Raw genomic sequence first — 23,037 nt, 5'->3', positions numbered from 1 at the left:
TGATTACTGTTTGGCAAGCATTTTAATGTTGCCACTCAGCTGTCTTGAAAATATTTGAGAAGGCTGAACTTAATGAAGAGATCATGATATAATATTAAATCCAGCTAGTTATTATTAATAGAGTTGAAATTAGCTGACAATTATAATAATTTAGCATTGAATGCATAATTTAATAAGATTGTGAATTTCTATTAATAATAATTTGAATGCTTTCAATTTTCTGTTGAATAAAAATTTATTTCAAGTTAGATTTTTATCTTTTTCTATATTCAATGTGTTAAATAATTTATTATTCACTTTTTTTTTTCATAGGCTTTTGATATTTGTGAAAAAGAGCTTGGCATTCCTCCTGTTATGACTGGTCTGGAAATGGCTGAATGTGCTGTTCCTGATAAATTAACTATGGTTTCTTATATATCCCAGGTTTATGAAAGCTTTCGAGGCGAGATTCCTGTTGGTAAGTACAACTTTTTTTAATTTGCTCGTTTTGTTCATTGGAGGTTTCCATTCTTCGTAGTTTTGAGTGCTTTTTAACAAGATTATATGCAAAATCTACATTTATTATTGGGAACTCGTGCTCCTCTCTTGCATATATTTCATCCAACGCAATATGTATCTATATTTTGTATTTATTCATACTGCATTTCAAATAAGAATTCAATTTGCTTAATTGAACTGATAGTATTCAAATAAATGACTTTAAAAAAATTTTAATGTGTAGAACTTTACATACTTATTAAACTTTACTTGACATTTTAAAATTTTGCTTTTAGTTATTCTTGTTTTGCCCTACAAACAATTCTGTACTATTGAGTAAAATTCAATTTTAAATCAATCGAATACTTTTATGACTAATTTGTCATTAAACTATAATAATTTGAACTGCACTTATCTGTCATTAAATTATTAACATTTATGTTTATTAGTGTCTCGGAAATCTGATATTGGAGAAGAACGAACTGCAAGTCCAAGTAAACAGTTTTATAGTACGCCTTTATCTATATTAAATAAAGTGAGTAACAGACTGCAGAATAAGCGTAAGGTGAGTTCCCTCCTTTTTTTTTTAAAAAATACTTTTTTTAATAATTCCGAAATATATTCTGGCATAGTAACTCTTCAATTTTCTCTCATGCCTATATTTATAAAAAAAATAATAAATAAAATTAAAAAAAGTTAATTTTATTTATCTTTTAATGCTGAAATTTAAAATGAAAGATTGCTGATATATATTATAAAATAAGGAATTATTTTATGCTGTTAATATTTCATTGATATTATTTTCTGTTAAATTTTGTGTGCTTAAATTAACGACTGCATTTTAATAGTTTGAATTTTGATGTATGATTGGAGAATTTTAATTAAAAAATAAAACAAGATTTTTGCTTCTCTATTTTTTTCCTTCTTTCATTGCTTTTGAAAAGTGAGATGAATTCTTAGATAACATGCTGACCTTCCAATTTTGTATATATTCTTCACTTTTAAAGATTAAATATATTCTAAATTTGTACTTTTTTTTATAATTAAAAAATCATTTTTGCAACTGAGGATATTTGTTGCTAATATGCCAATAGAAAATTTGATTAGAAAACTTAGACATCTGTTGCTGGACAGATAATTAATATTGCAAAATATTTATGCAAAAAAATTTTTCTAGTATTCTGTTGAAAAAGAAATGGCCAAAGATAAAGAAAGAGGTGAAAATGTTCGAAAACGTAGTTCTCTTCTCACCCACAAGAGGAGATCTCGTGAGAAAGCTTTTGCACAGGTATTATATTTTCAGTTCAAAATTAACAATACATTTTTTTCTCGTAAAGTGTGTTTGTAGTTTATTTTGAACATTAGTAAATTTCAATTATTTTTTTAAATTATTAATGGTTCTACAAAATTTAAATTCTGATAAAAAAATTTTAAAGGCATTTATTTATTTTTTTATATTTTTTTTATTAGTGCAAACAGATGGGTTTTAATTAATCAATAAGAATTTTCAGTTCCAACTTCAAATTTTAAAACTTTTCAAATTATGTAATCTTATAAGTTATGGAAAATGAAAATTGGATCAAAAATAAATCTGTAAAAAGTTAGATTTTGTTATGTTTCTTTTTAATTTTAAGTGTCTATTATTTTTTCTTTGACTTTCAACTACCTTGTTTTTGAAAATTTAGTAAGCATGCTATGGAAACTATAGTTTATGTGTATGAATGTTTAACACTTTTCCTTACTTAATTTTTCAGGACAAAAATCAAGATATAATATTGACAGATTACAAGAGCATCCCAATAAATAAACCACGAGAATCTATTAATACCCGTGTTAAGAACCTTGAAGAGAAAATGAAAAAAGATGCAGGATTACGATGCCATGTTACAGAAGAATCTGATACTGTTCGAACACCTCACATTAGATCTGAACAAGCAGAATTAAACATAAAAATGCTACAACAACAACTTCAGAACAATGGCAATGAAGCAAATGTGAAAAAGAATAAAGTACCAAAAGTTGGCAAGCTAAGAAAAGATGAATGGAATGTAAAAATCATTGAAGAAAAAATTAAACAACAGAATACTCAACAGCAGAAGAATTCCACTCCTAACAAGCCTAGAGTTTATCATGAAATTTTTGCCAGTAAAGTAAGTATATTTTTTCCTTGGAAGTAATTAAATTATATATATAAATACATATTCAAAATTAACTTTTTTTTTCTATAAGACTTTATATTTCTACTTGAGTGTCTTTATTTATCATTGAGTTATTTATATTGTTTTTGCATATTTGAATATCTGATATTTTTTAAAATGTTCTTATTACTTCTGCTTTTACCTACTATTATTTCTTCTTAAACCTAATATTGAATTTGTGAATCATTAGTTACTGTGTATAAACTAAAATAGTGATAATTGCAAAATATTTCTTGGTGATGTATAAATATTTTACATTGTAAGCAATATAGATGTTAATAAATTTTCATGAGCATTCTTTAGATTTCTTAGAAGAGAATTATATAATGCAAATTATCATATCTTTTCTATGCAATCTGACATAGTCTTTCAGTTTTTAAATAAAGTAGAAATCATTTAAATAAAATTTTATCTTTATAGAATTCCTAGATAAAATTTCTGTGTTTTTTTTCCTGTAATTAATTGCATTCTATTTCTCTGAACAGTGTTAATTGAAATTACATTGAATTGATATTGATATTTTGTTATTTTAGTTGCAACAAATGAATGAAAAACTAAAAGCTGGAGGTACTTTAACACCAGAAGAGGAGGCAAGATATAAAAAGTTTGATGCTTCACTTACACGACTGAAAGACAGATTATCCAAAGGTAATTTAGATGTTGGTGATCGTGGAAGGAACCAGATTGCAGCAATGACTGATCATATGACAAAGATATGGGATTTGAAACAGGGAAGAAAGAAGGATCCTTTGCCTCCAGGGCCTCTTGTTAAAGGGGTATGATTCTATTTCTGTGGCCTTCATGAAAAAAAAATCGTATTAACTTTAATTCTTTATATATATGCATGATTAATTCAGTTATTCCTTTACTTTTAAATTTAATTCTTTTTCTCACTACTTAGATTTATGAAAGACCAAAAAAAAATTAACTTCTTTGTGATGCTGACATTTAGTTTCTTCTATGTCTCTCAGAATATGAGTGCTGTAGCTATAAATGCCTGACATTAATTTAGTTATGTGTCAAAATCATGAGCTTCTATGATATTGTGAAGTTGAGGATTTTCAGTAGTTACATCATTGAAATGAGGTAAAACTCATTTTCAAATACCTAAAAGCTTTTTAAGGTATTAGCCTTTTTAAAAGAAAACTTTGACCTTCACAGAGAGCACATTATTTGATATCCCTGTCAGTTGATCATATAACTTCAAAATTATCACTAAAAGGATAATTTTCCTAAGAAGAATGTTAAAAAAAAAAAATTGAATTTAATTCAAAGTTCTCAATCTAATTTACTAGTCTTATTATTATATCTAAAGGAAACAATTTACAATCAGACCTCTTAAAATGCAGTCTATAATCCGAGACACCTCTAATTTCCATAGAAGGCCACATATGATTATATCACTCATATAATAATCTTTTTATGAAGGAACTCCATGAAATGAAATAACATTTAGACACAGAACATTTTCTTTTCACAGAATACTAATCAGTGATTTTAAAATTAGATTCGACTTGGTGAACGTGAAAGTCAAAATCTATTTGAAAGAAAAAAGAAAAAAAATTATTATGCAGCTATCTACTATTGCTGTACATGTTATTAAACATGAAATTACAATAAATTTTTGGATGCAAAAATTTATATATTGTTTTCAAGATATAATTTTAATTCCTTTCTTGATTTACATTAAAAAAGATATAAAATCTGTGAGAAACAAAACAAAAAAATGATTTGTTAATTTATTTTTTATGTCTTTATAAGTACTCAGATAATAATTTTTAAAGCATATAATATAAAAATAATAAAAGGTTGATAACATATTCATTATTAAAAAAAATTCTTAGTTTATTTACTAGAAACTGCTATTTGATTTTATTATTTAAATTAAAAATATTTTAAAATTATTAATATTACTAAAATCTTTGATTATTTTAAAATGTATAATGATTTTTAAAATGTTTCAAATCAATAATTAAAATTTTTTAGGCAGTTGAGACTGATTCTCAAAAGAGTGCTGCAGGCAGTACAGTTTGTTATTTTTGCAAGGAACGAGTCTATTTGCTAGAACGTCTCAGTGCTGAAGGCTTATTTTTCCATCGTACTTGTTTCAAATGTGAATATTGTAACACTGCTTTAAGACTTGGTGACTACTCATTTGACAAAGATTCTGGAGGTTTGTATTCTGCCTATCTATGAATTTCTCAGTTGCTCTTCTGTTCTATTCAAAAATAATATTTTTCATAATTTTTATTTTGAATTTCAGGAAAATTCTACTGCAAACCTCACTTCCGCATGCAAAAAACTGATCTCAGGCAACAAGAAATCATGAAACGTAAAGAAGCATTCTTATCTTGTGCCTTAGAAAACCAAGAAAAAGAAAAGCTTTATAAGATTCTGTTAGATAATACTGAAAAAGCTTTATCACCACGTCAGTCAACAGAAACTGCTAAATCCATTTCTGAAGACAATGCTGCTGGTGAGAAAGAGAAAAAAGAGGTGCATATATCACCTACTAACTTACTAACTGAACCACCAAATACCATTCCTAGAGATCAAACACCAGAGCGAGTTGAATATGAAAACAGTATAATTGAAATGTCTGAGGACGAACTATTGGTAAGTGAACTGGAAGAGGAAGAATTAACACAAAAGAATTTAGGACCATCTCAAGATTTAGCAACCAGTGAAGATGATTATTCAGATTTAAGGTAATTATATAAAATGTATCTTTTATTCGATGATAACATATTCTTCCAGTTAACTTTCAATTAAATATGTGTTGAAATTTCAAAATCATCAATAAATGGATAAATATAGATTATACTGTAAATCTGGGCCAAAATTATTCATTCGTTTAAAATTATTCATGTAATTGTAAAAATAAAATGTTATTTTAAAGATTTATTTTTTGAAGGAGGAGGGAATATTTTTAAAAAAATGTATAAACATAAAAACATTTTGACCCTTTTTCATGAATTAATTTTGTATAATTTAATAGTTAAGTTGCTTGCTTTCCCCCCCCCCCTTTGCGGAACAAAGGATTTTTAATAAAGATATTTTATCAAAAAAATTTAGCTCAAAACTACATTTTTGAAAAAGGGGGAAGAAAAAAAATGCAATTTTTTTTATAAATGCTCATAATTTTTGTAGTAAAAAAATGATGCACACTTTTAAAATCTATTCATAACTCCATCTTAATATTATATTTGTTATGAAAAATTATCTGCATTTATTTTTTAATATTGTCCTTTAACTTAAATATGAATCTTTCTTTAAGTTTATACTGCATCTATATTAAAATTGCATCATAGTTTATTCATAAATATGAACTGGAAATTGTCATTTGATTATTACTGGAATTGCCATCTATTTATTGTCATTTGATTCAGTCAGTTTATTGACTTGATCTAATCCTTTCCCATTTTTGTTTTAGTACTGATTCAGAGACCGATGAAGAGGCATTCGCTGAAGAACTTGAAAGATCATTAACTGCTGATGAAACCAGAAAATTGGCAGAAACTTGGAATAGAAAATATTCTGCTGAGCAGTCACTTATTTACAGTGACTCATCATCATCTGCTGATGATGAGGGATCAGACACAGAAATCGGCAGTGATGACACAAGTCAAGACATCGACAGTGATGCAGAATATAGCGTAGAGCATGACGAGGAAGATAAAGGTATCTCTATTATATGATTATATAATTTAAATTAGAACTTAATTATTAAAAGCAACAAATTTTTATTCTATACTTTGTGCTTGATTTTTTTTTTTTTTTTCTTGCCATCTTAAGATTTTAAATAAATTGTGAAATTAGAAAATTACAAGATACAATATTGTGATATATAAATTCTCTTTTATTTTATGTTGAAAATATCTTTAAGCAAGTTATTTCTTTTTATTTATTTATTTTTTATTATTTTTATTTTTATATTTTTCATTTCATTTATTTGTAACAAAATTTGAAAAAAGATTGGAAAAATGTAGATTATAAGAAAAAATTTAGGAAAAAAAAATAAGAAAGTTGTAGATTATAATAAAATAAATTAGCAGTATGAAGTTTGTGCTGTTTTCTACATTTCCTTTAGTACTGTTTAATAGATATTGAAGAAAAATCAATGCAAGTTTAAGGATACCAGTGTTATTTATCTTTTATTGACTATTGAAAGGGAATAGTTTAAATGTATAAAAATAGAATTGTATTTTTCTGTTGCTGCATTTAATTTTAATTACAAATCTGCATTCGAACAATTAAGATGAGATTTTTTTTTTATATATTAAGAAATTATCTAAAAAAATTTTGATATGAGGATATCATTCTGTTCTGCAGTAACCATTGCAGTTTTCTTAAGCTGATGGTGAATTATAATTACATAAATATATCAAATAAACAGAAGAAAGAAAAAAAAAACTGAAGTTTTGCAACTGAAAATGAATCTGAAATTCCATGTGAAAACTATTTGAAAGAAATGTGAAAGCTATTTGAATACATCATGTAATCAGAATAGCTTTTATTAATATCAAATATTTCACTTGGCAATATTTTTACATTGTATGTTAAACTCAGTTTAAATGGGAGCAAGATGTAGATGTATATTTCATAAGTGTCTTCTATATATCCATAACTAAAATGTAACAAATTTGTTTCATTTCAAATAGATGGGGTGCAGGTAGAAACAGAGGTAGAAAATTCAGCCATGCCTAAAACCCCAGAAGAAAAGGAATTCACCATGGAAGTTCCTGTTATTGATCTGAAATCTATGAACCAGATTTCTGAAGGTAGGGTTAAATCTTCATTTTTACAAGAATTTTGGAGTAAAGTTTTAACTAAAACTTCATCCAAACTATTCCTTTTGTAAAAATTGATCCTATAATCTGCCTAAAATGGAAGAAATGAGATTTTACTTATCAAAGGAGAATATTGTACATACAAAATAAATGCTATTACATTAATGTTTTTTTTTTTTTTAATTTTGACTATATGGATGAAATATTAAATAAAAATACAAAATATTGATATATACATGTAAAATATCAATATTTATATCAAAAGGCCAACTTCTTGAAATTTAACTGTTTTGAATTATGATTTAATCTATTATGTGTAATTTCATCAATCAACGTTTATTATATTTTTACTTTAGATGATACCACTTCTGAATCTGATTCTGATGAAATAACAGATAGTGAAGAGGAATCTGATGAAGAATCTGGTACAGAAGTAGATTCTGAATCAGGATCTGAATCTGAGTCAAATCCATTACCACCTCCTCAAATTCCTACAATCATTATTTATGAGTCACCTCCTCAAAATCCAGAACTTGATCAAGAGTGGAATGAAAATGTAGCTTCTGAGAAATCCATTCCCTGTGTTGCCGATAATACCATTATTCTGTCATCGGATACTTCAGCTGCAAATTCTGGTGATGAACAGAATGATCTGCCAGTTGAAGCAATTGCTGCTAATTTGGATCCATCTGAAACAAAAGCTGAAGCTGCTTCAGCTCCAGATGACAGAAATGCTGATGGTAAGTTCACCCAGCTAAGTGATATGGATAAGAATCTTGATTCCCCTTGCTCTAGAATGGACTTTGATGTTTCTGTTGTTGAAATTTTGGAAACTGTTTCCTCTCCTGATTTAGAAAGTCCTCTAAAATGTACTGCTCCACTTGCTACAGGTGAAAGCTCATCAGATTTGAGTATATCCTCAGATATTGAATCTCTTGCACAAGATATTGTATCTGGTGTTTTAAAAGCTGCTCAAGATTCAATTTTGCAGAGTGTCTTATCCAGCAGCATTAACAGCAAAAAAGAAACTTCCCCACCATCTGTAGTGAATGCTGAGGACATATTAATTGATAAAACTTCTATGGAAATGGTTTGTTCTCAATCTGTTGAAACTCCTATAAGTGATCTTATTACCCCTGAAAAATCTAAAGGCAAAGAAGTTCAGAGACCTGAGGTTGAAGAAATAGATCTATGTTCCCCTACATATGAGGTTGAGAAATCTGTTTTGACCAATGAAAGCAAGGAAATGATACTTGACTCTACTAGCAAGTTTGTCGAGAAACCTTCTAAAACAGAAATCCACTCTGTTGAAGAATTACCAATTTCTACTGAAGAAAAACTCTCAAATGAAAACTCGCCTTCAAAGGCTGTAATTAATGAAAAATTAGAAACAAAATCTGGATTCATAGAAGAAAATGAGCCGTGCGAACTAATAAAATTAGATGCTAATGACACAATTATTCTTGATGACAGTAATGAATTTTCATCTTGTAATGAATCTCCAAATGATTCTAAGAATATTACATTTAGAAAAAAGAATACCAGCTTTAAAAATAGTATGTATGAATGGGATAGTGATAAGAGTTTATCTTTTCCTGGTTTTGATTTTGATGAAGATATTATAAACGTTGATGATTTTATTAAAAATGATGGATTGTATCGTGCTCATCTTGCCAGTCTTAATGATTCAAATGCTGAAATTGTTGAGGAGGAAGAATATATACCTGAATTAAAGAAAGTTGCATGTGCAAATGAAGCAATTAAAACAAGTCCTGATATTACAAAGCCATCAGATATTGTTAGTTCATGTTTATCTCAAAGCCTGCCAAATAATTCAAGTTCCTTTTTAACTGGTATCTCCTTTCCTAAAACAGTGTCATATACTTCTGCTGAATTTGAAAATGCCAAATTGGGAACCACAGAACCAAAATCCAATAGCAAAGAAGATCCTGTAAAATTGTCAAAAGAAACCTGCTATAATAGATTCGCTGATGATATAATGAGTAGATCAGATTCTGCTGTAATAACATCCACTGTTTCTAAACAAGAAACATCCGGATTAAGCTCATCTAAAGAAGAAACAAAATATAAAGGCTATAGTGGAAGCTTTGCAGAAAAAGTAAGGCCAAAGAGCTTATTTAGTGATGCTATTTATCTTCGCTCTTTGGATATAAAACTACAAAAGCAGCCATTTCCATCTTTAAACAAAAGCGATGATAAATTGGATGAATGTTGTAAAAGTGAAGATGATCCAGTAAGGAGAAAACTTTTTGATGACAGTAATAAGAGTATTGGGCTAGATTCATCGAATTTAATTACTTCCATCAAAATGCCAGTTAGTACTACTGCATGCCAAACACCTATTGTAGCTGCATCGGATGTTTCATGTTTAAAACACAAAACACCTGTGGAAAGCAGTGATAAATTACCTAATTTAAGCAAACAAAAGATTTCTGGCCATAAACAATCATCTGTTTCATTTTCAACTCAAGATTCATACACAGATTTAGTGTCTCCATATACTTGTGTGCAGACTAAAACACCTATAGAGAAAAGTTTTCCAACAAAGGTCAAACCTAAATGTGATATGGACATCTCAAAGCTGAGGCAGAGACGTGAAAAACGAAAAAGTGTGCATGAAGATATTCAGGGTCTTCCATTTGCAGATGAAGAAAAATTAATTTCTCCTGTTGATCCTATTGGATCTTCTGATGTATTTTTGACACCTAAAGAATTAAGTAAACCGGATTTGTTGTCAAATGTAAATTCATCTGTACCTTCAAAAACACCTGATTTAATTGATGAAGACAGATACTTACGTGTACAAAGTACAGTTGATCAAGAAAAAGCTCGTCAAGAAGCAAGAGCACGCGCCAGATTAAAAAGTGATGAAGAACTTGGTTTAAGCCCTAATAATTATCGTAAAAAGTACCGTCGGCAGCTTTCACTGAATTCCATTAATTATGATGAACTTTGTAGCGATGAGTTTTGTGATCAGGATGATGAACTTGAAGATGACATAATAAGTAACATTTGTCAAATGAAAAATACTGGAATTGAGGATACCTTCAACATGATCAAAAAGACTGAACTCTGTCCAAGAACTAAAACTCCAGAAACACCACTTGCATCTAGTCAACAATTTTTCCAACCAATAGAATCCAAACTATCCTCAACTGAAGATGAATTATTTTTATCAACAGATTCTTTAGATGTTCCAGTGAAGAAAGCAGATTTATCACAAAAAAAGGTAGCTCCTGTCATAAAACCTCCAAAGCATTCCACTGTCACCAGTTCATCAGAAACTAGTCCCGATATTTGTATCGTAGAACCATCATTTGATTCCAAACCTAAAACAAAAAGCAAAAATTCCCTTCTTGATGGCTCAGGTGAAGAAGAGAAATCCAAAAACAATGGAAAGAAGTCAATTTTTTCAATTTTAAATTTTGGCAAAGGCAACCAGTCGAAAGAGAAGGCAAGACAAAAATCAAAGAGTTCTGAAAAAGATCTCTCATCCTCACTTCCTAATGATATTGGAGCTAGGTCTGCTGTCAAAACCAAACCTTTCTCCAATTTAAAACTTTCAAAGTCAAAAGAAAAATGTCCAAAACCTAAATCCAAATCTGCCCCACCAGAAAGTTTGCCAACATCACCACTTGAAAACAATTTTCCTCAGGAAGAATCATCTAATATTTCATTCAATGCTCAACTGGCCAAAACCATACCTAAATATACTGTCTATAGAAATCCAGAAACTACCATATCTACTTTTCCTGTTCATTTACCTGTACCAAAAATGGAAAATGGACTTGCTCCTAAAGCTTCTGGTAAGTTACTTCAGCTGCAATTTCAGCTTTAAGTTCTGAAGATGTTGCTGGCTACGATGTTTGTTTTATAAGTGGCTTGACTGTTAGTTTTGTATATTCAAAGCATTTTGTGATTGCTCCTCCCACTTTAAATAGAAAATATAAATTGTCCAGTTTTGTTTATTGCTTTTGTGTCAAAGCTTGATTCATGAAATTTACTGCTTTACTATTGACTATATTTCTGAAATTCTTTCTTTGTGTCAACTTTTATTATATTTGCATAGTATTGTGGCATGCTTTATTTTAGGAGATGCCTTTAACTGCATTGACTAATAAGCTTGTTTATTTTTATATGTTTCTTGATATAATGTGCATGTTGCTTTCTCTTCTTTTATTTGTTTAACACCATTCTTTTAATCCATCGAATTGTATGCTATGTTGAAATAATTCATAATCTTTTTCTGTTATCAGTAGAATTTGGAATCAGTTAGCAAATTAAGGTTGTTGATTTTGTTTAAGCTGTCTGGTTGACATGTATATAATTATTCTTTAACATGAAATATCTTTAATTACTGGTATTCATTTTCTTTAATATACTTAATTTATAAATAATGTTTCATGGACTCCGCTACAGTATTTATCAATTATAAATGTTTAAGCTAATTTTTGCCTCAAAATAGAGGGAGGGTATGCCAATATTATTGCATAAGATTGCTGTTATTGCCTATCAGGCTAATCACGAAATTTCTATTTCTTGTGTATAGCATGAACATTTTTCACAATATTCTAGTTTCATGAAACATACAAATAACTCACATTTAAGTACCCATACTTTTTTCATATCTGATACTTTTAATTGTCTAGAAATATTATCAATTAATAAATCTAGAATTCTGTGTATTACCTAAAATGTGATTTCAAATTTATAATTAAGCAATTCATATTTAGACATTTTGTTAGTTCCAACTTTCAAACACTGTTATATGCTGTTTCCTTAACTGTCATATTCAACACTTCCTTAATATTATGTGTTAATATTAACTTAATTCACTTTAATTGTTTGTTTCATAATGCTGATTGTGTGATCCTATAACAAATAATGTCATTTCCAAGCCTTTAAGACCAATTCCAACAAGGGTTGATAATGTGAATAATCTTGAGACAAAATTACATTTATCAAGATGAAATCTTTAACACAGTGTGCTAATTTGGTGATGAGCTGCCAAGTTAGATGTAATCCCTGTCTTAAAAACATGATTCAAAATTATATAGGCTACCCCAACATAGTGCTTGTATTCCTTTAAAACAAGATGTTAATCTGATTAAACTAAAGCCCATTATGTCTTATGAATATTATTATTAGAACTACTTAAATTTGATTTAGTGCTGTGATCACATTCATGCTATCTTATTCCTTCAACAGTTATTCTTCTCATACAGTTTCAAAATTAGTAATGAAATATTTGGCTTGGATAGTAAAAAATTTAAAGATATAAATCTGGGCAATCTGAAAATTAATGGCTTTTAATAATGATAAAATATGTTTGAATAATACAGAATTTTTCAGTTTAAGTGATTAACTCAACTCATTTAAATTATCTTATTTTCTGTGTAAATACTTAAGTTTTGAATATAAATTAACATAATTATAAAAAAAAATTTCATTCCATTAATTAAAAAATTGCATGCAAATTTAGATCTGTAATTTTAAATTTAACTTTAATCAGGCTTTGTTTATAATGTAACTAAATTTAAATGTATTGATCTTGGATTTTACCTGTAATGATGTATTTTTATTTATTTATTTTTTTTGAATAAGTAAAATAATAATTTAGTATTTGAAAATTGAATGTTCCCGAGCATTCTTAACTTCCCATTCATATTCCCCTCTCTCTATCTATAATTATTTTAGCTTAATTTTGTCTTTGGTAGATTTGGTATTTGGCATGTATTGTAACATTTATAATTCGTTGATAAGTAACATATATTAAGAGCTAATTTGAACTAATATTTTTTTATCTGTAAGGTACTTGAAATATTTAATTAAATGAATAAATGTTTTTTAACATTTGTTAGCATAATTGGGAAATAAGTTCTAGACCTTTACAATTGGTTTCATGTGATAATTGCTAATTGTCCTCTCCTTCTTTCTCTGTCTCACTTTTATAGAAGATAGCTTCAGTGATGAAGATGATACCCAAGGGAGCAGATCCGGACATTTTCCAAGTTCTGAGAAAGCTGACAAAGTAAATATTTAATTTGCACTTTTTTTCTATTTCCTTTCTTTTATTTGATCATATCAACATTATTTTTAAAATTTACTGTTTTGATTCTTCATAGATCAGTGCCCTTTGCAGTTTGTTTATTAGAGCTGCAGAGTTGCACCATGCCTTGAAATTATTTTTAAAACTTGTGCCTTCATTTTTCATTGTGTTTAATATTTTTGTTATCTTGGGTTTTTTTTTTTTTTTTTTTTTTTTTTTTTTTTTTTTGGCGGGGAGTTACCTTAACAAAAATATACCTTTTTTAATAAATATTAGTTTTATTTTGTTAGAAATTACTCAAAATAGATATGTGGGTAATTTGATAAAATATTATTCATATAATTACAATTCTAGGTTTTGGATTACTTAAAAGTAAAGTTGCCATTTTTCTCTTTTAAAAAAATGTATTTTCTCTCTCTCTCTCTCTCTCTTTCTCTTTTTCCTTGCCTTATTTATTTCCAAGTTTTTGTTCTGCCACTGATTTATAATTATAAATATGGATACCTTCAACTTCATTAAAATTACAAATTCTAACTTTTCTATGCTCTTAATTTACATCTCAGAAAATGTTTTTAATTATACACTTGAGGAGTCTATATTTGTGGAACTGCATAAATCTTTTTATTTGTTCTCAACATGTAAGAAAAATGTTGCTATTTTCTTTTAAAGTTCATCTGAAATATTTTCCTATATATTTTTGGAGCTGTAATGACTTGATAATTGAATCTCGGCTCTGTGATCGATGGATCATAGGTTTGAGATCCATCTCCTGTGTGTGTGCCATTCCTGTGTAAATGCCATTGGGATTAAAAGCCTTGTAGCAATTGTAAAAATTGTATTGTAAATCTATAGTTCAAAATGGGATGTTAGTTTAACAAAGATATGAAAAATGAATTTAAATAACTGTTTTTTATTTATCATCCCCTTGTTCTTAATTTGCTTTAAAATGTGTTGGAGGGAGTTCCTATTATTTTTATTTTAGTTTTGATTTTCAAAATCTTTTTATTTTAGTCTTCTCTTGATAAAGAGAGAAGGGCTCAAAGAATTCTACAGAAAGTTCAGAGACAACAGGTGCTCAAACGAATACGTAATGCACAAGAAACTCAACGAAGACTTGAGGAATTAGAAATTCAACTAAAAGAACTTGAACAACAAGGGGTTGAAGTCGAAAAAATGCTCAGAGGTGAAGGTAAGAATTTTTGAAATATTTTTATTATGTAAATCTATGATCTTAACCCTGTGTATTATTATTTTTACTGTGTTTTATTTTCTTTGCTATATTTCTTGTTTTTGCTGACTTTTTAAAAATTGAAATTGATATGAAATCATTTTTGTTACATAATTTTGTTAATTTAAGAATTTTTATATATATACATATTAAATTTTATTTTTGTATATTATTTTTCTGATTTTAATAAATCTTTAAAAATAATACGTCTAAATATTGTCATACTACTATGTTCTAGATTGCAAATTCAGATCTTTTTTACTAAAAGTTTCCTTTATTTAGGTAATCGCAAAGGCAAAACAGAAGCTGAACTTATGCAAGAATGGTATACTCTCATTCATACAAAAAATAAATTAAACAGGGAGGTTCAAGAGAACATGATTCGGTAAGCATAGCTTAGAATTTCTTTAAACGAAATAACTTAACTTTTTTTTTTTAATTAATAATTTGTCTGTGTAATGACTTTTTCAATTTTGAAAAATGTTGTCATGTAATAGTTTTTTTATATATCAATATCTTTCCATATTTTAGATTAAAAAGCCTAGAATTAGAGGACCGTCAATGCAAATTACAGCAAGAATTTAATCAAAGGAATGCTGAAGGTAATTTTTTATGCACTCAAAATAAATACTTTGAACTGAATTCTTTTAGATTTGCTAAACTTCAAATAGGAAACATGTTTTGATATTATTTTTAAAACATTTTTATTTATAACTTATTTCACATCAAGATGGAATTTTTTAATTAATGTTTCATTTGCTTTTTGATGCACTAGAGATAAGTGTTGTACAGCTTTGTGTTAATTACACTATTTTAATATTTAAACTTTATTATTTGATCAATTAATTGAATTAAATTTTGATTCTTTATCAAAGGTGTCACCTGATAATGAATTTCAGAAGGATATATTTCATGATCTCGCAAAATTTTTAATAATGACTAGTGAATTAAAAACTTTAAAGGTAGAAAATAATTAAAATTGAAAAAAAAAATTAAAGTTCAATAATAAAAATATATTTTCAAAAACCATTTTTATTACATTTATTTATCTTGATTTTAAAATGTAATTAAATGAAGTTCTCTTTTCAGTTTTGCATATCTCATATAAATTTTTAATCTGTAAAAAGGATTATTTCCAAAACAATAAATTCTTTCAAAATGGATATTTATTCATTTTTCTGAATTCTATTTTCAGAAAAGTTTTTAATATTAGCTTAATAAAATTTATAGTTTTTTTGTTCTTTTTTTAAGATAGAATAGATATTAACTCACTGTCAAGATGAGCTTTATAAGTATATTAAATTAAATATTATATGAGTAGTTAAAGTTAGATCTCTGTTTAACCAATTTTAACAAATGAAGGTAAACTATGTTTTGATAATTTAAAATATGAAGAATGTGCAATAGATTTTATATTGTAACTTATACTTTATTATATGCAGATATGCAATTTTCTTTTTCTTTTCCATCGTGTTTCAAGTTAAGATATTCAAAATCAATAATATTCATATATGTCAAAAAATTAAAGTAATATCTTTAAATTTGTAGGCTCTCAAAAGAACGCAACCCAATTAATGGAAGAACGTAAAATTCTGGATGAAATGCTCAAAATTGTGGATCAGAGAAATGAACTTGTAGCAGCACTAGATCAGCTAAGACTGAAGTATGTCACTTATAGTATACATTAATTTTGTCTTAAAAGCATTAATTATTTTGTTTGGGTTTAATTATAAGATTTCAAGGTTACAACATCGAATGATTTGTAAATGAAACATCAGAAGTGAGGACTTTTTTTATTATTTATTACTTGGAGGGTTATTGAATTTAAAGATAAATTAAACTTCAGTTTTAATAATAAAAGAAAAGAAAACCAAAAATTTATTGATAAATTCCTGTTGTGATATTTTATGTTACTAATAATTCAGTGTTCATTTTTTTTTTATTTAAATGCTTGCATTTGAATTATGGATAATAACAAAGATAAATTCTTATTTATTATTACTTTTTTTTTTGCAGTAAATTTATGTTGCTCTTTTTTACTTTAATGGGGTACTACTTTTACTTCTAAGGGTTTTAAGAGGGTTTTTCAGAATTTTATTGAAATTTTTAATTAAAAAATTATTTTAATTTTACCCTCAATAAACTTCAGAGTATGCTATTGAAGAAAAAAGTACTTTAAAATTCAAATAATTAGTGTTTTTAGTAATACCAATTTTTTCCTCCAATTTGTATCCAAATATTTTATAACTATGTTTTTCATTGTTTAGTTACTGGATTTATATTCTCACATGCTACAAAAATATTAGAATGCACTTTAATTTCTGTATACATTATAAATGCTATGTAAATAAATATAAATTTTAAAAATAAAATGGAAACAGATGGCTCAAGTCTGCAGGATGAGAAATATGAAAAGTCTAAAACATTATCATTCTACTGTAGTTCAGATTGCAAATTTGTATTTGCTTGAAAAAACATTGATCTGTATTTAAAATGCTGTCATTAACTTCATTCATCTTTTTCTTTTTTCTTTTTTTTTTTTTTTTGGTTCTATTTTGCAGAGAAGAAGAGGAAGAAAAGACAATTACTACTTCAGATGTATTTACAAAAGGTATAAAATCTCCAATATCAGCAGGAGAGAAGAGCTGAAAAACTTTTAAGAATCCATGCATATTTTAATTTTGTGATGAGTTTCTTTGCATGCTTTATAGCATAACAAAAACAAATCATGACAAATAGAAACTCTTGTCTTTTTTTTATTTAATTTTTTTAAGTGAAAGATCGCTTAACTAACTTTCAATGTGGGCAGCTCTAAACTAGAGCTCTTCTCTTACAGCATTCATTTCACATATTGAAAACGGATGCAGACGCAAGTTCATTCCTACTAATTGGTAGAAGATGCATTTTATAGCTTTTCATATAAAACTGAAGATTAATCTCTGCACATGTCAGATATATTTTTAACAGAATTAAATGTTAGAGATGACCACTATGCCGTAGACTAGAGTGGTCTGAACACATTTTATCTACCGAGTCATTTCCGCCAGAAAATTTAAGGTCACAAAAAAGGCAAAAGTTTGTTATCCTAAATACACTTTCTAATATTTGCATGCCAGTTTTTGTATATTTCATTAATTAAATATTTATACATAAGCATAATTTATAAAATATTAAATTTTTGTAAGAATAGCTACCTAAATCGAGCCTTGTAAACCAACAATTATAAAAAGTTTTCTATGCTGTTGATTTTTATCTCTATAAAAGCAGCATTTCTTTTTAAAGCAATAAACAAAAATGTGTTAAGTTTTTTTAATTTGACATTTTTTTTATAAGTTCAAAAGCATCTTTTCATGCAACACATCCATCATAATGTTTTTAAGATGGAATGCTACACATTAATGAATGTTATTATGATTAATTTAGAATTAGTTCTCATTATTCAGTGAAATCTTGAAAAGAAATTAGAAATTTTCTCTGTATTGCTACTACTTAATATTTTTTTTACATAGGTGCTTAAATATTGTTTAAGCTTGTAAAAAAAATTATATTCATTTTTTTTATTCATCTGCATTTTTTTTTACAATATTCTCATGAATTTAGCATTGATTATTTTGGACGTGTGAGCTATATCACTTAATTTATTTTTTAAAATGCTCAGTATTGTATTACCTCAGAAGTATGATTGGTTTTTTTCATAAATAAACATGCTGTTGAATTATAAAATGTAGTAATTACCCTTGTTTGTGCAATAGCTGTATTTTGAGTAACATGAAATTTGTGTTTGGAAATTTATGTTGATGTTGTGTATGTAATTTGTTTCATAAATTTGATTGTACCTCTAAATCATGTATTGTTTCTGTTTTGTTTGTCAGTTTTATCTTCTATCAATATATTTTTTTCTATAGAAGTGTAAAGCTTTGTTATTATTTAGTTATTGTTATGAAATTCCTCATTTTCAATAACTTTGTGTTTAAAAGGTATTGTGTAAAAAGATAAAATTAATTGCATATATATCTATTACTGATCGATGTAGTTAAAGAAAAATTATTAACTTCTTTTTTTGGGCACCTTTTAAAGCTTGCACTATAGGAAATACTTTGGATAAAAATAGTTCTTATTTTAAATCAGTTTTGTTTCTCCTTATTGAAAAGCATTCTGTTGTGGTTTTGTGCATTTATTTTTTGTTATTAAAAAAAGACATTTGTGAATTTTTAATAAATTTTTATGTGTCCTATTTTAAATTTTAAGGGAGAAAAAAAACTGAAGCCTTGGAGTTTGTGATATGTATATCTTTGTATCATAGTGTATTGTCAGAGAATAACATAGGAAATGTTATACAGTCTTGCTTCCATTTTTATGTTTTTGTAACTTATAAAACTATTATTTGTGTGCTTTACATTATTCCAATTTTAAAAGCTTTGTTATTGTAGTTATTTATCTTGGCTGAAAATGCCTGAAATGTGTGATAATGGAAAAATAAAATCTTTTATTTTGCCTTTTCTAATACTTTATTCAATTTTAATTTCATCACTTCATAACATTATTACATAAATATTCCCTTCAGTTCTTGAAATCTCCTTAAATTTTATTTTGTTTTACTTGGAGCCTTAGAAAAGTACTTTTTCAGTTTCTATTAGGTCCTTGAAAAAATAAACAGAATGGATAGAAACATTAAAAGTCTTTATGATATATATAATATAATATGCAGTAAAAAAACTGCACATTTTAATGGTCTTTATATAAACGCCACAAAAATGTTTATTTCTTGTACAGATGCTAATTTTTTCATTCTGTTGAAAAACATTTCATTATGCCAGATCTCCCAATTACATTATGGTTTTTTCTTTCCAGTATCTTTGCTCAACTGGACTCAATAAATCTAAAGGTGAGGGAAAAGATTTTATCTTGAGTATGGGAAAATGTAGCCCTTTTATTTACTTGACATCGTTTATCTCCTTTTCTTTCTTTTAAATTGGTAAAACTTTTTTTTTACTAGTAGGTTTACATATTCATATAAAATCATGCGATTATTTGTTTATCAAGCATTTATTAGTTATGTTTCAACATCTTTTACTGAATCATCATTAATGATTATTCAAATAGTTTTACTACAAGCAGGTTTTGTGTGCAGGTTTGTAGTTAAGAACGTTTTAACAATATTTTAGAAAAGGTGTATTTAATTCTCTGTGAACTTTCAAAGGTGAATACACTGAATGGTTGAAGGCTTCCAGAAATAAAAGTAAAACAAAATATTTGATGCTTTAAATTTATCTGTAGATCATTGTTACTCTTACTAAAAGAACCAGAACTCTATTAATGGAAATAAAACTTTTTTCACTATCTCATTTGTGAAGTTTACAAGTAGAAAGGATTTTAATCTCCAAAAAGCACATTTTTAGAATTATGTCTATCTTTGAAAATGATAACTCAAAAATGCTGTGAACTAGAAGATCAAATGTAGTATGTTGTCTTAACAACAAATTGTTAATTTCTATCAAATTTTACAGGAAATCTATTCACAGAAAGTCTGTCTGTAAGTGAACACAGTAACTTCAAAATACGAAGAGCTACTCTGAAAAATTTACCATTTAGTTTCAGCATTTAAAATAAAACCCACATCAAATTTTGAACCAAATCCGTCAAAGATTGGACTATCTGTGGGTCTGTACATATGCCTGCACGTGAATGCAATAACTCAAGAAATATCAACTGGGACAGATGAAATGTATTATCTTGATACTAAAATTGTAGCTCTGTCACATTTGAATTCATCTACCTACCAAGATGAAGACTCATTTTTTAAAAAACTATACTGCAAAGCACAAAATTCTCATGTGTGAAACCCTGAAAATAAAAATATAAATACCCATGGGTTTCATGGGCTTGTTTAAGGCTCCTGCTTTTTATGTTGGAGGTAAAGTGAAACATCTTTATTAGGAAATATGCAATATTGTGTTGGTAAGACATTTGCCTTTGCTTTTACATATGTTGCAGCATGTAATAAACCATTTGTTCTAATGTATCAGAGTGATGGCCTACTTTTGCCTTTTTATATATTTAATATACATAAGTTAGCAAGACAATGGCTATTGTTTTAAGGTTTTGAAAGAAAATTTCTCGCTTGACGTTACCTCACTTTCTCAGGGTTTATTTCCTTAGTAAATTGTTTATAACAGTTTAATTTTTATAATCATGCATCTTGTTTTGCAATTGATATAGTGAATGCAGACAAAACTTGCATTCCACAAAAGAAATCTCTGATAAAGATGTATGCTTTTCAAGCACTGTTACTAATAGTATGTTTTTAAAAACGTTGGAACGCATAATGAATAGATCTTCGGTAAAAATTGTAAATCCCCACCAAATATAAATTTAATTAAAATAAATTAATATTTTGTAACTATTGTATGCCAATGCAAGACATTCTTAGGAATAACACCTTTATTAGGGAGTATGCAAGAAAGTTTAGGGAGAACATTCCCATTGGCTATAAAAACACGAGCAGCTCTTGAAATTTTTAAATATGGTCATTTTTACATAATGTTGCCAATAAATGGTTCAACTTCTACATTTTTATAACTTTAAACCATGTGTATGTAAACAATTTCAAATATGAAATATAGGGTAGAAGTTTTCTTTCAAAATAAATTACTGACATTAAAAATAATCGAACCTAGGATTGAAAATCAATTTTTAGCTCCTAATTTCTAAGCAATTGCAGCTATCGAAAAGTTTGTTAGTCTGGATGAGACTTTAATTCGTCTAATTAGGTTTATTTTTCTTTGAGAAGCTATCAGGCAATAGAAATTTCAACCTCTGAGCTAAATGACCCATCTAGGAACTCATCCAAGATTTTTATTCTGTTTTCAACATATCCCAACATGTTTAAAATCAAAATTACTCTAGTTATCTTGTCAATAAAATAGGCAAAGCATTAAACGCTTGTATATATACAGGGTGTTCATTAATTATTGTCGGGGTTTCCGTACCTCATAACTTTCGAATAAAAAATATTACTCAAAAACCGACTACGTATTCGTAAATTACAACTCAAAAAATTTTACGTGGCAACAATGCGATCTTAGCACATTTGCAGTCTGGGCAATTATGACGTCATAAATAAAAATGGCGACCGTGCAAGAAAAGGCAATGTGTGTGTTGTGGTTGTTCGAAACTAAATCAGTCATAACTACTCAACATCGCTTCAGGACCAAATACAAGAAAGATCCTTCTTCGGATAATTCTATCAGACGCTGGTTAACACAATTTCAGGAAGCTGGTAGCTTTCTACACCGAAAGGGAGCGGGAAGACCGAGCACTTCGCAGGAAAATGTTGATCGCATCCAAGAAACGTTTACTCGCAGTCCACGAAATTCAACGAGACAAGCAGCTGTGCAGCTACATATGCTGCATACGACGATATGGCACCAACGATAGACCCTTGTGCCCTCCCTTGATGAACTGTAGCGCAGAATTATTACTGCGATCCAAAATGTTACCCCACAAATGCTGGAGAACACTTGGAGGGAAATCGAATTTCGTCTCGATGTGTTACCCACGAAGGGCAGCCATGTACAAATTCATTAATCTTTTTAATATTATTAATAAAATTCTTTGAGTTGTAATTTACGAATACATAATCGCCTTCAGCTGAATGCCTACAAAGTGCAAGCTTTACACTTTAATATCATTAATAAAATTCTTTGAGTTGTAATTTACGAATACGTAATCGGTTTTTGCGTAATATTTTTTATTCGAAAGTTATGAGGTACAGAAACTCCGACAATAATTAACGAACACCCTGTATTATAAACAAGGGAGATTTTGTATTTCTGAGGACATGATTAATGAAGATCTGCAGAAGTTTTCTCGAAATCGTCTCGTCCATTGCAATAAATAATCTTCCTATAAAGAATCTAACTGAAATGAAACGATGAAGGTATTTGCCAAATGTCATTGTCCATTTAGCAGAGCATGAGAATCAACAAATGGATTAATTTATTTCCTTCTAGAATGTTTCGTCCACCTGAGATCGCTATTACAACAGATAGAGCCACGCAGTTTGAAAGCAGTGAATGTGCAGCCTGGTTAATTTTTAAGAAATAATTTGACTTTTTAAAAATGTATCTTAAATTCCCTGCTTCCGAATTTTCAATTTTAATGAAAAATAACAACAAAAAATTTTCGGATTATTTATTCACTAGCAAATTAGAAAACTAATTCATTAGCAACGAAAACCAGAAGAATTTTTCTCTTGGTCATAAACGCATTGAC

General features: G+C 27.9%; 1 protein-coding gene across 3 annotated transcripts in view; it reads left to right on the top strand.

Annotated features, from left to right (window-relative positions):
• Positions 1–19,258, top strand: part of LOC129964304 (F-actin-monooxygenase MICAL3-like) — a 74,627-nt gene extending 55,369 nt beyond the window's left edge. For all 3 annotated transcript variants that reach the window (XM_056079084.1, XM_056079085.1, XM_056079087.1), the window contains exons 11-26: positions 313–457; positions 927–1,042; positions 1,655–1,765; positions 2,232–2,627; positions 3,209–3,451; positions 4,662–4,848; positions 4,939–5,383; positions 6,109–6,356; positions 7,337–7,456; positions 7,822–11,292; positions 13,441–13,517; positions 14,547–14,724; positions 15,046–15,148; positions 15,295–15,365; positions 16,312–16,426; positions 17,325–19,258. In XM_056079084.1, the coding sequence (XP_055935059.1) occupies positions 313–457; positions 927–1,042; positions 1,655–1,765; positions 2,232–2,627; positions 3,209–3,451; positions 4,662–4,848; positions 4,939–5,383; positions 6,109–6,356; positions 7,337–7,456; positions 7,822–11,292; positions 13,441–13,517; positions 14,547–14,724; positions 15,046–15,148; positions 15,295–15,365; positions 16,312–16,426; positions 17,325–17,412 (6,114 nt within the window). In that variant the 3' untranslated portion in view covers positions 17,413–19,258. The remainder of the gene's footprint in view (positions 1–312; positions 458–926; positions 1,043–1,654; positions 1,766–2,231; positions 2,628–3,208; positions 3,452–4,661; positions 4,849–4,938; positions 5,384–6,108; positions 6,357–7,336; positions 7,457–7,821; positions 11,293–13,440; positions 13,518–14,546; positions 14,725–15,045; positions 15,149–15,294; positions 15,366–16,311; positions 16,427–17,324) is intronic.
• Positions 19,259–23,037: the final 3,779 nt, after the last annotated feature.

Source organism: Argiope bruennichi, chromosome 3 (genome assembly GCF_947563725.1).
Source record: "Argiope bruennichi chromosome 3, qqArgBrue1.1, whole genome shotgun sequence".
Lineage (NCBI taxonomy): Eukaryota > Metazoa > Arthropoda > Arachnida > Araneae > Araneidae > Argiope > Argiope bruennichi.
Note: the sequence above shows the minus strand (reverse complement) of the source record. Positions and strands in the feature narration are given on the sequence as shown.